This window comes from Oncorhynchus kisutch, linkage group LG14, assembly GCF_002021735.2.
Source record: "Oncorhynchus kisutch isolate 150728-3 linkage group LG14, Okis_V2, whole genome shotgun sequence".
Taxonomy (NCBI): domain Eukaryota; kingdom Metazoa; phylum Chordata; class Actinopteri; order Salmoniformes; family Salmonidae; genus Oncorhynchus; species Oncorhynchus kisutch.
The window spans coordinates 62,941,294-62,954,655 of record NC_034187.2 but is presented as its reverse complement, the minus strand read 5'-3'; the positions used below and the strand labels follow the sequence as shown (position 1 = coordinate 62,954,655).

Below are 13,362 nucleotides of genomic sequence, written 5' to 3'. Positions count from 1 at the left end.
GTAGCTCTATTCTCTCTCTCCACCCACCTGGCACGGCAGCAGGCGAGAGGGGTCCAGAGCGGGAGGGGGTGACGCTGGCAGGGGAGCCCACGGGGGAGGGGGAGGGCCCGCGGATGCCAGGCAAGTGGGGCGAGGTGTGAGGTGAGAAGGGTGACTGGGCGGGGTTACTCTGTTCCCCCTGGCTACTGGACACCCCCGACGTGCTGACGCCCGGACTCAGAGCCCCCTCCGTACCAGTCGGCAGGTCATCTATAGAACCAGAGAGGTCCTGGAACGAGAGAAGGCGAGAGAGGAGAGAGTAAGTACCATAGAATGACATAGAACACTAGGAAGTATGAATCGAGAAACAGTATTTATTTATTTATTTGGAAGACATGGTTTTGGTTATGCAATAGAACGCGTGATGTTCACTTGGATATTGTGGGTTGTAGGTTCAAACATATTGGGCAGCAAAAGTCAAGTCGTCTCATCTGTCCAAAGTCTATAGAGGGGATCCACATGAACAGATTCCAGGGACGAAGACAACAAAACCTACCAGCTGTGTGATCCATCTCAGAAGAAACACTGCAGTCCTGTGTCCAATTCAGAGACATAAGCGTCACCATTTATCCATCTGGCTATTCACAATACATTGTGGGGTTGACACATTTTCCCCAGTTCAGGATTCAGTCAGGCCCTAATGCTATGGTGTGGCAATGACATTGTCAGAAGAGGTGGGCTGATCATTGTGTTCAAGCAGGAAGCTCAGTTGTTTACACGCCCGTGGATCCCATGTGTTCTCCTCTCTAACAGCTAGCTAGTTCATCTGACAGTCACGGAGGGAGGGAGGGAAAAAAAGAAGTGGAGGGAGGTGGTGGAGAAAGAAAGAGAAAGAAGAAAAAAAAAACTCGCTGGAAGGTAGCCAAGTATTCCCACAAAAATCTCACACTCTGTGGCAGGCAGGCAGAGAGGCTGGCTGCGGCCCCGAAGCCGGCGGTTTTCAAGTTGAAACGGAGCCCGGTGCTATTTTTGGGCCGTGACCTGACGGAGGCACCCGAGAGGGGCCGACAGAAGGAGGACGATGATTCAGCAACCCTCGCCTCCCTCGTTCTCGCTCTATGCCAGCAAAGAACTGTGAGTGCCATGACCCACGCAAGAACATGGCATCGTGTGCGTGTGTAACCCACAGGAGAGGTGGGGAGTGTCTGTATGCAACTCCACTCTATAATAGTGGCCTTGCCTTGGACTTTACAAGAATATGTGTGTGTGTGTTTCTTTTATTATCCACTCGCACCCCCCTGTGTGTGTGTGTGTGTATATATATATATATATATATGTGTCCCAAGAGTGTCCCCCCTTTTCTGTAAGCAACCCAGGGGGGTGCAAGTGGATAATAAAAGAAAAATTTTCAGAAAAGTGAGGAGGCATCCCTGGTTAAAGAGCAGATGTCAGGATTTGAACCGTGTTAGTTGACCTCCGCCACTCTGGTCACAGAACACACATCACAAGACCAGTCATCTGACAGCAGGGTTGACGGGAGGCAGGGCGAGAGAGAGGCAGCCCAGGTAAAGCAGTCATTGTAGCATTCTGCCCAGGGCCCAGCCCTGCCTGCCAGCATCCCTGCCCATCTCCCTGCTTGAGGACCCCACTAGAGAAACTCCATCCCCACCCCACCAAGGCCACAAGGTAGGCGTTAAAGGTCAGAGGTGAGGGGTTAATCATCTAAGGCTGTGTTCTGTGGTCATCTCATTAAGAGGTCACATACAGTGAGCTCCAAAAGTATTGGGACAGTGACCATATCGGGTACACCCTTTGGAAATTACAGCACTTTTTGTACATAGCTTGTGACTACAAACTTCTGTTTGTTTTGGTTAGGTTTCAGATTATTTTATGACCAATAGAAATTAATGGTAAATAATGTATTGTGTGATTTTGGAGTCACTTTTACTGAAAATAAGAATATAATACATGTCCCTAAACACTTCTACATGAATGTGGATTCTACCATGATTATGGATAATCATGAATGAATCTTGAATAATGATGAGTGAGAAAGTTAGAGGCACAAACATCATGCCCACATGACATGCTAACCTCTCACCAATACAATTGCTCCTGAAGCTAAGCAGGGTTGGTCCTGGTCGGTCCCTGGATGGGAGACCAGGTGCTGCTGGAAGTGGTGTTGGGGGGTCAGTAGGAGGCACCCTTTCCTCTGGTCTAAAAAAAATATCCCAATGCCTCAAGGCAGTGATGGGAGACATTGCCCTGTATAGGGTGCCGTCTTTCGGATGGGACATTAAATGGGTGTCCTGAATCTCTCTGTGGTCACTAAAGATCCCATGGTACCTATCTTAAGAGTAGGGGTGTTAACCCTGGTGTCCTGACTAAATTCCCAATCTGGCCATCATACCATCATGGTCACTTAATCATCCCCAGTTTACAATTGGCTCATTCATCCACCCCTCTCTCCTGTAACTATTCCCCAGGTCATACTGTAAATGATCATGTGTTCTCAGTCAACTTCCCTGGTAATATAAGGGATAAAAAATGATATCAAAAACAGTAGGTTAGCATTTTTGGGTGGGTATGATATGTACGAGTCTAACTTTCTCACTCATGATTATACACCATTCAGTCAAGGATTATCCGTAATCATGGTAGCATCCACAGTCATGTAGCAGAAACGTATTCTATTCTTATTTACAATAAAAGTGACTCCAAAATGAGACAATACTGTATGTACCATTCATTTCGATTTGGCACAAAATAAATCGGAGAAACAACCAAATCAAATCACATATTTACAAAGCCCTTTTTTACATCAGCTGATATCTCAAAGTCCTGTACAGAAACCCAGCCTAAAACCACAAACAGCAAGCAATGCAGGTGCAGAAGCACAGTGGCTAGGAAAAACTCCCTAGAAAACCAGAACCTAGGAAGAAACCTAGAGAGGAACCAGGCTATGAGGGGTGGCCAGTCCTCTTCTGGCTGTGCCGGGTGGAGATTATAACAGAACATGGCCAAGATGTTCAAATGCTCAGATGACCAGCAGGGTCAAATAATAATAATCACAGTGGATGTCGAGGGTGCAACAGGTCAGCACCTCAGGAGTAAATGTCACCAAAACAAACAGCAAATGTATCCAACACATTTGTAGTCACAAGCTTGATGTGGTCATTGCATGCAATGAATATGAGACTAAAAACTAAACTTATTAGTACTTTAATACACAAATTAAATTGTCCCAATTTTTTGGTCCTCTAAAATGGGGGGCTATGTACAAAAAGGGCTGTAATTTCTAAAAGGTTTACCAGATATAGATGAAAATACCTCAAATGTAAAGCTGACAGTCTGCACGTTAACCACATAGTCATTGTATAATTTCAAATCCAAAGTTCTGGAGTACAGAGCCAAAACAACAAAAAATGTGTCACAGTCCCAATACTTTTGGAGCGCACTCTAAATAGACAGGCATCAGGACTATAGAGAAACTCAGCAAGACCAGGAAACAGCGGTCGCGGTAGAGTTTGGAAATCAGCATTTTAAACCATTTCACCTGGGTTTTATATTGAAAGTCAACAGTGTTTATCTTCTTCAGAGTGATCAGGGATGTGCAACTATAGTTTTCCTTCACAGAAAATACATTAGTGCAACACATTCGGCACAAACTAGCTTCATTTCCATCAAATGACAACAGAAGTGCAACGCTATTTGGCTAGCAGCCACACAACTAAATGATCTTCCAATGAAACAGCAAGGTCTTGCTCACTAAAATAATGCATGGTCTTCATATGTCTAAGGTTGAACATAGAAAGAATGCTACATTTCCTTACGTCTTGCATTTTACCAGAGAAAATTAGGCTACACCAAGAAAAGTACCTGGGAAAATGGGAAGGGAGCCACTGAATGTGACACGAGGTATGGTCCTACCAGTGTGGAGCTTAGCGAGAGAACTGAATAACCAGTTATTGTGCACGACACGCAAACAACCTCTTTAAAATTCCCCAATAATCTCCCCCAACCAAAACTGTCAGCTGTGATCCCTGGATACAGCCAGTGCTGTGTACACACACACACAGAGAGCCTCTGCCTAGCTATACTACTCCCACTCCGCAGCCAGTCATTGATTTTTTCCCCCAACTCGATATTAGCAGCAGCAGCGAGAGCGAGAGCCAGGCTCTGCTCTGTCCTGTTCAGTTGTGCTGACTGCACAGATCTGCTGGCTGCCTGGACACAGAGAGAGAGAGAGAGAGAGAGAGAGAGAGAGAGAGAGAGAGAGAGAGAGAGAGAGAGAGAGAGAGAGAGAGAGAGAGAGAGAGAGAGAGAGAGCGAGAGCTTAACAGGGGGGTGGCAGCACTACCTACTGCTGCCATTCACCAGATGGCTACTCATCACAGAGAAAGATAGAGAGATAGAGAGAGGGATGGAGAATGAGGGAGAGTAGAGAGAGGATGGTGCAGTACAGAAGGGCTGGGGGAAAAGACTATTGAATAGAAATGACCCAGAAATAGAAAACAGACCCCTATCAGAGCCCTGACAACAATCCACATATGTTACGTACTAAGGCTAAGCTAGCGCAACGTGGGTGAGAGAGAGAGTGGAAGCCAGTGCTGCAGCTCCTCTATAGCACCATCTCCCCCTCTGCTCGGTGGCAGCCATTTTGTGTTTCCAGCTAACATGGAATCGAGCTCTATGGAAGTTCCCATCTTTTAAAACAAGAAAACACCCGACTAAAATAGAAAAGCACTTGTAAAACAAAATCTAAAATTCTAGATACAAAAATGTAAAAAAAAAAATATATAAAATAATTAATTCCTAAGGTCCAGTCTTAGAAGATCATTTGACCCAATTTTCATAGTCTTATAGTAAGTATCCATGTTGTTTCTAAAGCAGCCACTAGCATAGCCATACAGCTCCAGTCTCCTGTTCCCATCCACTCTGTAGTCTAATGTATTCCATTTGCAGTATACTTCAGTGAATCAATCAGGCTAAACTCCAGAACATTAGTCTACACTACAGTCCAAAATGGCACGTTATTCCTTATTTAGTGCACTACTTTTGACCAGAGCTCTATGGAGCCCAGTTCAAAAGTAGTGTATTTTCGACACAGCCCATGAGAAGCAGAAAGTAGGGGAAGGACAGTGGTTAGTGCGAGTGTGCAGTGACATCACCAGTCAGTCAGTAACCTAGCTGCTATCTGAAGGCTAGGCTGTGACCGGATCAGGGACAGCAGTGTAACATGATCTGGGGACTAGTGGGCTGGTGGTCCTGGAAGAGTTCAGAGTCACCCACTCTCAATGACACCCCCCTCTCTCTATTTCCCTCTGGCTTGCTTTCTCACCCTCTCACTGCCTGCCAGGTTCTGTTCTCAGACCTCAGTACACACAGAAACACACAGACAAACAGGCTTTGGGGATAATACACACACAGAGACCGTAGATAGGGCATAGGAACACGTACGTCTGCACATATGCTCCGTCATCCTCTCCAGAGAGGTGAGGGGAGGGGGATGGGTGAGGGGAGGGGGATGGGTGAGGAGATGGGTGAGGGGAGGGGGATGGGGATGGGTGAGGAGATGGGTGAGGGGGGGAGAAAGAAGAAGAAGAAAAAGCTTGCTGCATCTCTGGGGCTGCCATGGTAACCATACTCCACGTGTGTTGACACATTAACACATTAGTGCAGACACCGCCCCTCCCCTCTGGCCTCCCTGTGAGCCTGTAGGGGTCACGCTGCAGTCAGCTACTACAAGAAGTGGTATCATTGTTACAAGAAGCTCAAATAAACCAAAGCCATCCTCTTCCTCCCAGCTTTGCATTATGTTTTCATCAGTTATAGTACTGCTCTACTAACTGAACACTAAATCGTACCTTACCTCCGGTTACTATGGGTAATGCCTGCTTGCTATGGTACTGTGCGTCTCTGATCTTCTCAGAAGAGATTAAATTATTTTTCCAAAGACCCCATTTCACTATCAAAACAACATCTCACCTGATTTCACTTCCAGTGTTTTCTCCCCACTGCTTCAGTGCATATCCACTACCTGGACTCAGATGCATGGTATTCAAATGACGACTGCACTGCAGCCATTTTATAGGTTTAATATGACAACAAATACCTATTTTCATATTTGCCTTTCGTTCAGTAGTTGTTGGGGACCATTTTGCATTCTGTGAGTATGTGGCTCCACCATAGACCCTCGTGACATCTGAACATACAGACAGTTGAATACAGTTGAACAGGAGAAGTAGGGGAGGGGAGATGACCATCCATGGTCAGAGGAGAGGGTTAGGAATGTTCCCTGCATGCAGGGCCAGGGTAGGTTAGAGTGTTCTGGGTTACTCAGTGTGGGTGTAGAGATGGAGAACCACAGCCCCAGCTCCCCAGCTCTGGGTTGGCTAGGCAGAGCTCAACCATAAGGGGGCACTCCCATCCCACAGTGGAGAAACAGAGGGAGAGAGGAGTAGAAGAGAAGAGAGAGGAGAAGAGGCAGGCCCCAGCCTCATACAGCACAGCAGCCATTACAGTTTCAGAAACACAAGGCTGCAGAATGAGAAGCTCACTACCACCAAATGGTACCTTATACAACATAAAGCCAACCATACACACAGCGCTATAGAATCGACTACAAAGCATTACTGCGGTCTTAGACTGAAACCATCGTAGAATATCCTAATATCCAAGAAATGTAAGAGCGTGGGGGATAACTGATTACATTTCAATGAAAATCATTCCACCCGCTAGTCTCTGCCCTGACGGCAGGTAGAGCAGCAGAGCCAAATTCAAGGCAGTATACCCCAAACCTAGATGCTGTTCTCTCCCCTAGCACACGCCACTCGGAACCCCTCCTAATCTAAAAGGTATGTTCCCTCCACAGACCTAGTCCCTTCCCAGTCCCATCTCCCCCGAGAGCAACATTAGCCTGCTACTTAATACAGAACACCATATGGGGATTGTAATTAATGGAAAAGGTAGAGGAGGCAACGTGGGAAGGGGACATCGTATAAAAAGGTAACAGACTGCTATCCAGTTTTTTTAACAGCATAATAAACTAAATCAATATTGCTCAGGTGTTCTTTTCAGAAATCTAGATGATTATGCTTAAGAGCACGGATGGGTCAAATGTTTAGTCATGAAAAAATTGTCTACCTGACTAGATGGGTTTGTAAACATTCAACACCTGAACATTGAGGTTATCTACTGGTAGTAACACACACTGCAGCAGCCTGTGTGCAATACAGAGCAGGGGGGGGGGGTCTAACTGCTGTGAATAATGGGGCTAGGGCTTTTGTACATATCACAATGGTAGAGGAGAATCCCAAAGCTCTGCACAGATGCCCCAGTGAGGCAGGCAGCTGCCCTGTCCTGGGTGATGGGTGCTGGGATAGGAGGGGCTGGGAGGGAGGGACCAGGGTCTGCCTAGCCTGCCTGATACCAGGGGCTGATCTGGGGGCTGGGGGGGAGGAACCACAGCCTGTCTGATACCAGGGGCTGTTCTGGGGGCTGGGGGGGAGGAACCACAGCCTGTCTGATACCAGGGGCTGATCTGGGGGCTGGGAGGGAGGAACAACAGCCTGTCTGATACCAGGGGCTGATCTGGGGTCTGGGAGGGAGGAACAACAGCCTGTCTGATACCAGGGGCTGATCTGGGGTCTGGGAGGGAGGAACAACAGCCTGTCTGATACCAGGGGCTGAGCAACTTGACTGGCTGCATCACTGCTTGGTATGGCAATTGCACCGCCCTTGACAGCAAAGCACTACAGAGGGTGGTGCAGACTGCCCAGTACATCACTGGGGCAGGGCTCCCTGCCATCCAGAAACTCTATATCAGGCGGTGTCAGAGGAAGGCCCGAAAACTTACCAAAGACTCTAGCCACCCAAGCCACAGACTGGTCACTCTGCTACCATACGGTAAACGGCACAGGAGCATCAGCTCTCGGACCAACAGGCTCCGAGACAGCTTCTAACCCGAACCCATAAGATTGCTAAATAGTCAATTAATGGTACCCAAATTATTTGCACTGACGCTACAAAAACTCACTAGACTATACAGTGCATTCAGAAATGATTCACACCTGTACATATTTTGTTACATTACAGCCTTATTCTAAAATTGATTAAATAATTTTTTCCCATTAACAATCTACACAATACCAAAGCAAAAACAGGTTAAGAAATGTTAGCACATTTATAAAATAAATATAAAAAAACTGAAATATTACATTTACATAAGTATTCAGACCTCTTACCCAGCACTTACATTAGCGATTACAGCCTAAAGGTATGACGCTACAAGCTTGGCACACCTGTATTTGGGGGAGTTTCTCCCATTCTTCTCGACAGATCCTCTCAAGCTTGGTCAGGTTGGATGGGGAGCGTCGCTGCACAGCTTTTTTCAGGTCTCTCCAAAGATGTCTGGGCTCTGGCTAGTCCACTCAAGGACATGGCACGATGCCTTCGCCCCAGTCTGAGGTCCCGAGCGCTCTGGAACAGGTGTTCATCAAGGATCTCTGTACTTTGCTCCTTTCATTTTTCCCTCAATCCTGACTAGTCTCCCAGTCCCTGCCACTGAAAAACATCCCACGGCATGATTCTGCCTTCCCCATGCTTCACCGTAGGAATGGTGCAAGGTTTCCTTCATGCATGACGCTTGGTAATCAGGCCAAAGAGTTCGATCTTAGATTCATCAGACCAGAGAATCTTGTTTCTCATAGTCAGAGTCTTAAGGTTTCTTTTGGCAAACTCCAAGCGGTCTGTCATGTGCCTTTTACTGAGGAGTGGCTTCCGTCTGGCCACTCTACCATAAAGGCCTGATTGGTGGAGTGCTGCAGAGATGGGAGGACCTTCCAGAAGGACAACCATCTCCACAGAGGAACTCAGGAGCTCTGTCAGAGTGACCATCGGGTTCTTGGTCACCTCCAATCAATTGACTTTACCACAGGTGGACTCCAATCAAGTTGTAGAAACATCAAGGATGATCAATGGAAATAGGATGCACCTGAGCTCAATTTCAAGTTTTATAGCAAAGGGTCTGAATACTTAAGGTAATTCCGTTCCTTTTTTTTTTGCAGGCCAGCATCTCGGAGTCGCCTCTTCACTGTTGAAGTTGAGACGGGTGTTTTGCGGGTACTATTTAATGAAACTGCCAGTTGAGGACTTGGGAGGCGTCCGTTTCTCAAACTAGACACAAATGTACGTGTCCTCTTGCTCAGTTGTGCACCAGGGCCTCCCACTCATTCTGTTCTAGTTAGAGACAGGTTGCTCTGTTCTGTGAAGGGAGTAGTACACAGCGTTGTATGAGATTTTCAGTTTCTTGGCAAATTCTCACATGGAATAGCCTTCATTTCTCAGAACAAGAATAGACTGATGAGTTTCAGAAGTAAGTTCTTTGTTTCTGGCCATTTGGAGCCTGTAACCAAACCCACAAATGCTGAAGCTCCAGATACGCAACTAGTCTAAAGAAGGCCAGTTTTATTGCTTCTTTAACTTCTTTGGGACTGGGGGGCAGTATTGAGTAGCTTGGATGAATAAGGTGCCCAGAGTAAACTGCCTGCTACTCAGGCCCAGTTGCTAATATGCATATGATTTGTAGATTTGGATAGAAAACACTAAAGTTTCTAAAACTGTTTGAATGATGTCTGTGAGTATAACAGAACTCGTACGGCAGGCAAAAACCCGAGAAAAAATCCAACCAGGAAGTGGGAAATCTAAGGTTTGTAGTGTTTCAAGTCATTGCCTATCAAATATACAGTGTGGGGTCATATTGCACTTCCTAATGCTTCCACTGGATGTCAACAGTTTTTAGAACCTTGTTTGATGCTTCTACTGTGAAGGAGGGGGGAATAAGAGCTGATTGAGTCAGGGCTCTGCCAGAGTGGCATGAGCTGATCACGCGTGCTCACGTGAGAGCGACCTGCGTTCCATCGCATTTCTACAGACAAAGGAATTCTACAGTTGGAACATTATTGAAGATTTATGTTAAAAACACCCTAAAGATTGATTCTATACATCGTTTGACATGTTTCTACGAACTGTAATATGACATTTTGTCTGAACTTGCCCGCGCCTCGTGAGTTTGGATTGTGTACTAAACGCGCAAACAAAAAGGAGGTATTTGGACATAAATTATGGACTTTATCGAACAAATCAAACATTTATTGTGGAACTGGGATTCCTGATTACTTTTATCACTATTTCTGCTTTTTGTGACTCCTCTCTTTGGCTGGATAAATGGCTGTTTTTCAGTGACTAGATACTGACCTAACATTATCGTTTGGTGTGCGTTCGTCGTAAAGCCTTAAGAAATCGGACACTGTGGCTGGATTTACAACAAGTTTATCTTTAAAATGGTGTAAAATACTTCTATGTTTGAGGAATTTTAATTATGGGATTTCTGTTTTGAATTTGGCGCCCTACAATTTCACTGGCTGTTGGCGAGGCGCTACCGTCCCACATATCCCAGAGAGGTTAAATCAGCACAACACATTTCAACTGTGCTAACATAATTGCAAAAGCGTTTCCTAATGATCAATTAGGCTTTTAAAATGATAAACTTGGATTAGCTAACAACGTGCCATTGGAACACAGGAGTGATGGTTGCTGATAAAGGGCCTATGTAGATATTCATATTTTTTTTTTTACTTTTTTTTTTTTATCTGCCGTTTCAAGCTACAGTCATTTACAACATTAACCATGTCTACACTGTATTTATCAAATTGATGTCATTTTAAATAAACAAAAAAATGATTTTCTTTCAAAAACAAGGACCTTTCTAAGTGACCCCAAATGTTTAACGGTAGTGTGTGTTATACATACACACATTTATACACACTACCAGTCAAAAGTTTGGACACACCTACTCACTCAAGAGTTTGTCTTTGTTTTTACTATTTTCTACATTGTGGTGAAGACATCAAAACTATGAAATAACACCGTAACCAAAAAATTAAGTGTTCAACAAATCAAAATATATTTTATTTTTGAGATTCTCAAAGTAGCCACCCTTTGCCTTGATGACAGCTTTGCACACTCTTGGCATTCTTTCAACCAGCTTCATGAGGCAGTCACCTGGAATGCATTTCAATAACAGGTGTGCCTTAAGTTAATATGTGGAATTTCTTTCCTGCTTAATGCGTTTGAGCTATTAAGTTGCGTTGTGACAAGGTAGGGGTGGTATACAGAAGATAACCTTATTTCATAAAAGACCAAGTCCATATTATGGCAAGAACAGCTCAAATATGCAAAAAGAAATCCAAAAAGAACTCCATCATTACTTTAAGACATGAAGGGCAGTCAATTTGGAAAATTAAGAACTATGAAAGTTTCTTCAAGTGCAGTCGCAAAAACCATCAAGCATTATGACGAAACTGGATTTTATGAGGAAGGCCAAAGGAATGGAAGACCCAGAGATACCTCTGCTGCAGAGAATAAGTTAATTAATGTTAACTGCACCACAGATTGGAGCCCAAATAAATGCTTCAGAGTGTTCAAGTAATAGACACGTCTCACCATCACCTGTTCAGAGACTGTGTGAATCAGGCCTTCATGGTTGAATTACTGCAAAGAAACCACTACTAAAGGACACCAATAAGAAGAGACTTGCTTGGGCCAAGAAACATGAGCAACGGACATTAGACCGGTGGAAATCTGTCTGATGAGTCCAAATTTAAGATTTTTGGTTCCAACCAGTGTCTTTGTGAGATGTAGAGTAGGTGAACGGATGATCTCCCGCATGTGTGGTTCCCACCGTGACGCATGGAGGAGGAGGTATGATGGTGCTTTGCTGGTTTTTATCTAGAATTCAAGGCACACTTAACCAGCATGGCTACCACAGCATTCTCCAGCGATATGCCATCCCATCTGGTTTGTGCTTAGTGGGACTGTCATTTGTTTTTCAACAGGACAATGACCCAACAGACCTCCAGGCTGTATAAGGGCTATTTGACCAAGAAGGAGAGTGATGGAGTGCTGCGTCAGATGACCTGGCCTCCACAATCCCCCAACCTCAACCCAATTGAGATGGTTCGAAATGAGTTGGAAAAGCAGCCAACAAGTGGTCAGCATATGTGGGAACTCCTTCAAGAATGTTGGAAAAGCATTCCTCATGAAGCTGGTTGAGAGAATGCAAAGACTGTGCAAAGCAGTCAAGGCAAAGGGTGGTTACTTTGAAGAATCTAAAATATATTTGGATTTGTTTAACTGGTACACATACATACCTACCTACACACTCCCACACACATTCACTACATATGCAAATACATATACACTTTTTGACTCATCATATGCTGCTGCTCTGTTCTTTATTTTACTCTTATTATCTATCCTGATGCCTAGTCACTTTACCCTGCTTTCATGTACCTATCTACCTCTAAACACTAATCTGGTATTCCCTGTATATAGCTTCATTCTTGTGTATTTTATTTTATTCCATGTGTTACCATTTTATTTTTAAAACTGCATCGTTGGGAAGGGCTCATAAGCAAGCATTTCACAGTAAAGTCTAAACCAGTTGTATTCGGTGCATGTGATAAATAAAATGTGATTTTATTTGATTCAGACTGCTTGCTTCTCTGCCTTGTTCTCCAGAGCAACGCCCCTCCCACCGACGACAGACACCCAGCAACAACCCAAAGTAGACTAGAGGGCGCTGCCAAAGCCCTTCACTAACTGACCCAACCACCGTTTCTCAGAGCAGAACAACAAAAGGTGGTTTAATCTAAAAGAGCATTACTTAAAATTTAATGAGCTGTTTTGGTGCATCTAAAATCCCCCTGTCCAAGCAACCACCACAGAGAAAGAGGGAGCAGAGAGGATAGACAGTGCTGCAGTCAGCCACTGCCTTTGTGCTGAAAAACTAGCTCAGCCTAGCAGAAATGGAGGGGGGAGGGGCGTGCTTGTGTGAGAGAGTGTGTGAGAGAGAGTGTGAGAGAGTGTGCGCGTATGTGCGCACAAGAGCAAAAAGCAAGCTGGGTTAGCCAGCTCCAAAACAATTCACTGAGGCAAATTCAAACAATACATTATCAGCAGATTGAATTTTCTCAAGTACATTAATTAAAAATCATGTACGTACGAGAGAGAGAGAATGAGAGGGAGCAGAGAGGGGTGAGAGAAAAAGAGTAGAGAAACCGAGAGAGGCAGTCAACCCAGGAATCTGAATAAGACACGTGGGCACAGGAAGCTCTGGCCCCAGAATAGCAACAGGAAATACGCCCAGGACACTGAATACTGCAACGACAGGCAGAGCAGAGAGAGATGTTCGCAAAATAAGGCTGAGCCGAAGCTGATTTACACACACAGAGACAGAGGGTGATTCCTTACAAAACCAGGACAAAAAAGAACATGATCACAACAGTTAATCTATAGAATGGTCCTTTGGAGGAAGGATTG

General features: G+C 44.9%; 1 protein-coding gene across 4 annotated transcripts in view; it reads right to left on the bottom strand.

Moving 5' to 3' along the window:
- The window catches only part of LOC109903512 (AT-rich interactive domain-containing protein 1A), a 68,216-nt gene that overhangs the window by 14,469 nt on the left and 40,385 nt on the right, over positions 1–13,362 (bottom strand). For all 4 annotated transcript variants that reach the window (XM_031788726.1, XM_031788727.1, XM_020500278.2 and 1 more), the window contains exon 5: positions 28–268. In XM_031788726.1, the coding sequence (XP_031644586.1) occupies positions 28–268 (241 nt within the window). The remainder of the gene's footprint in view (positions 1–27; positions 269–13,362) is intronic.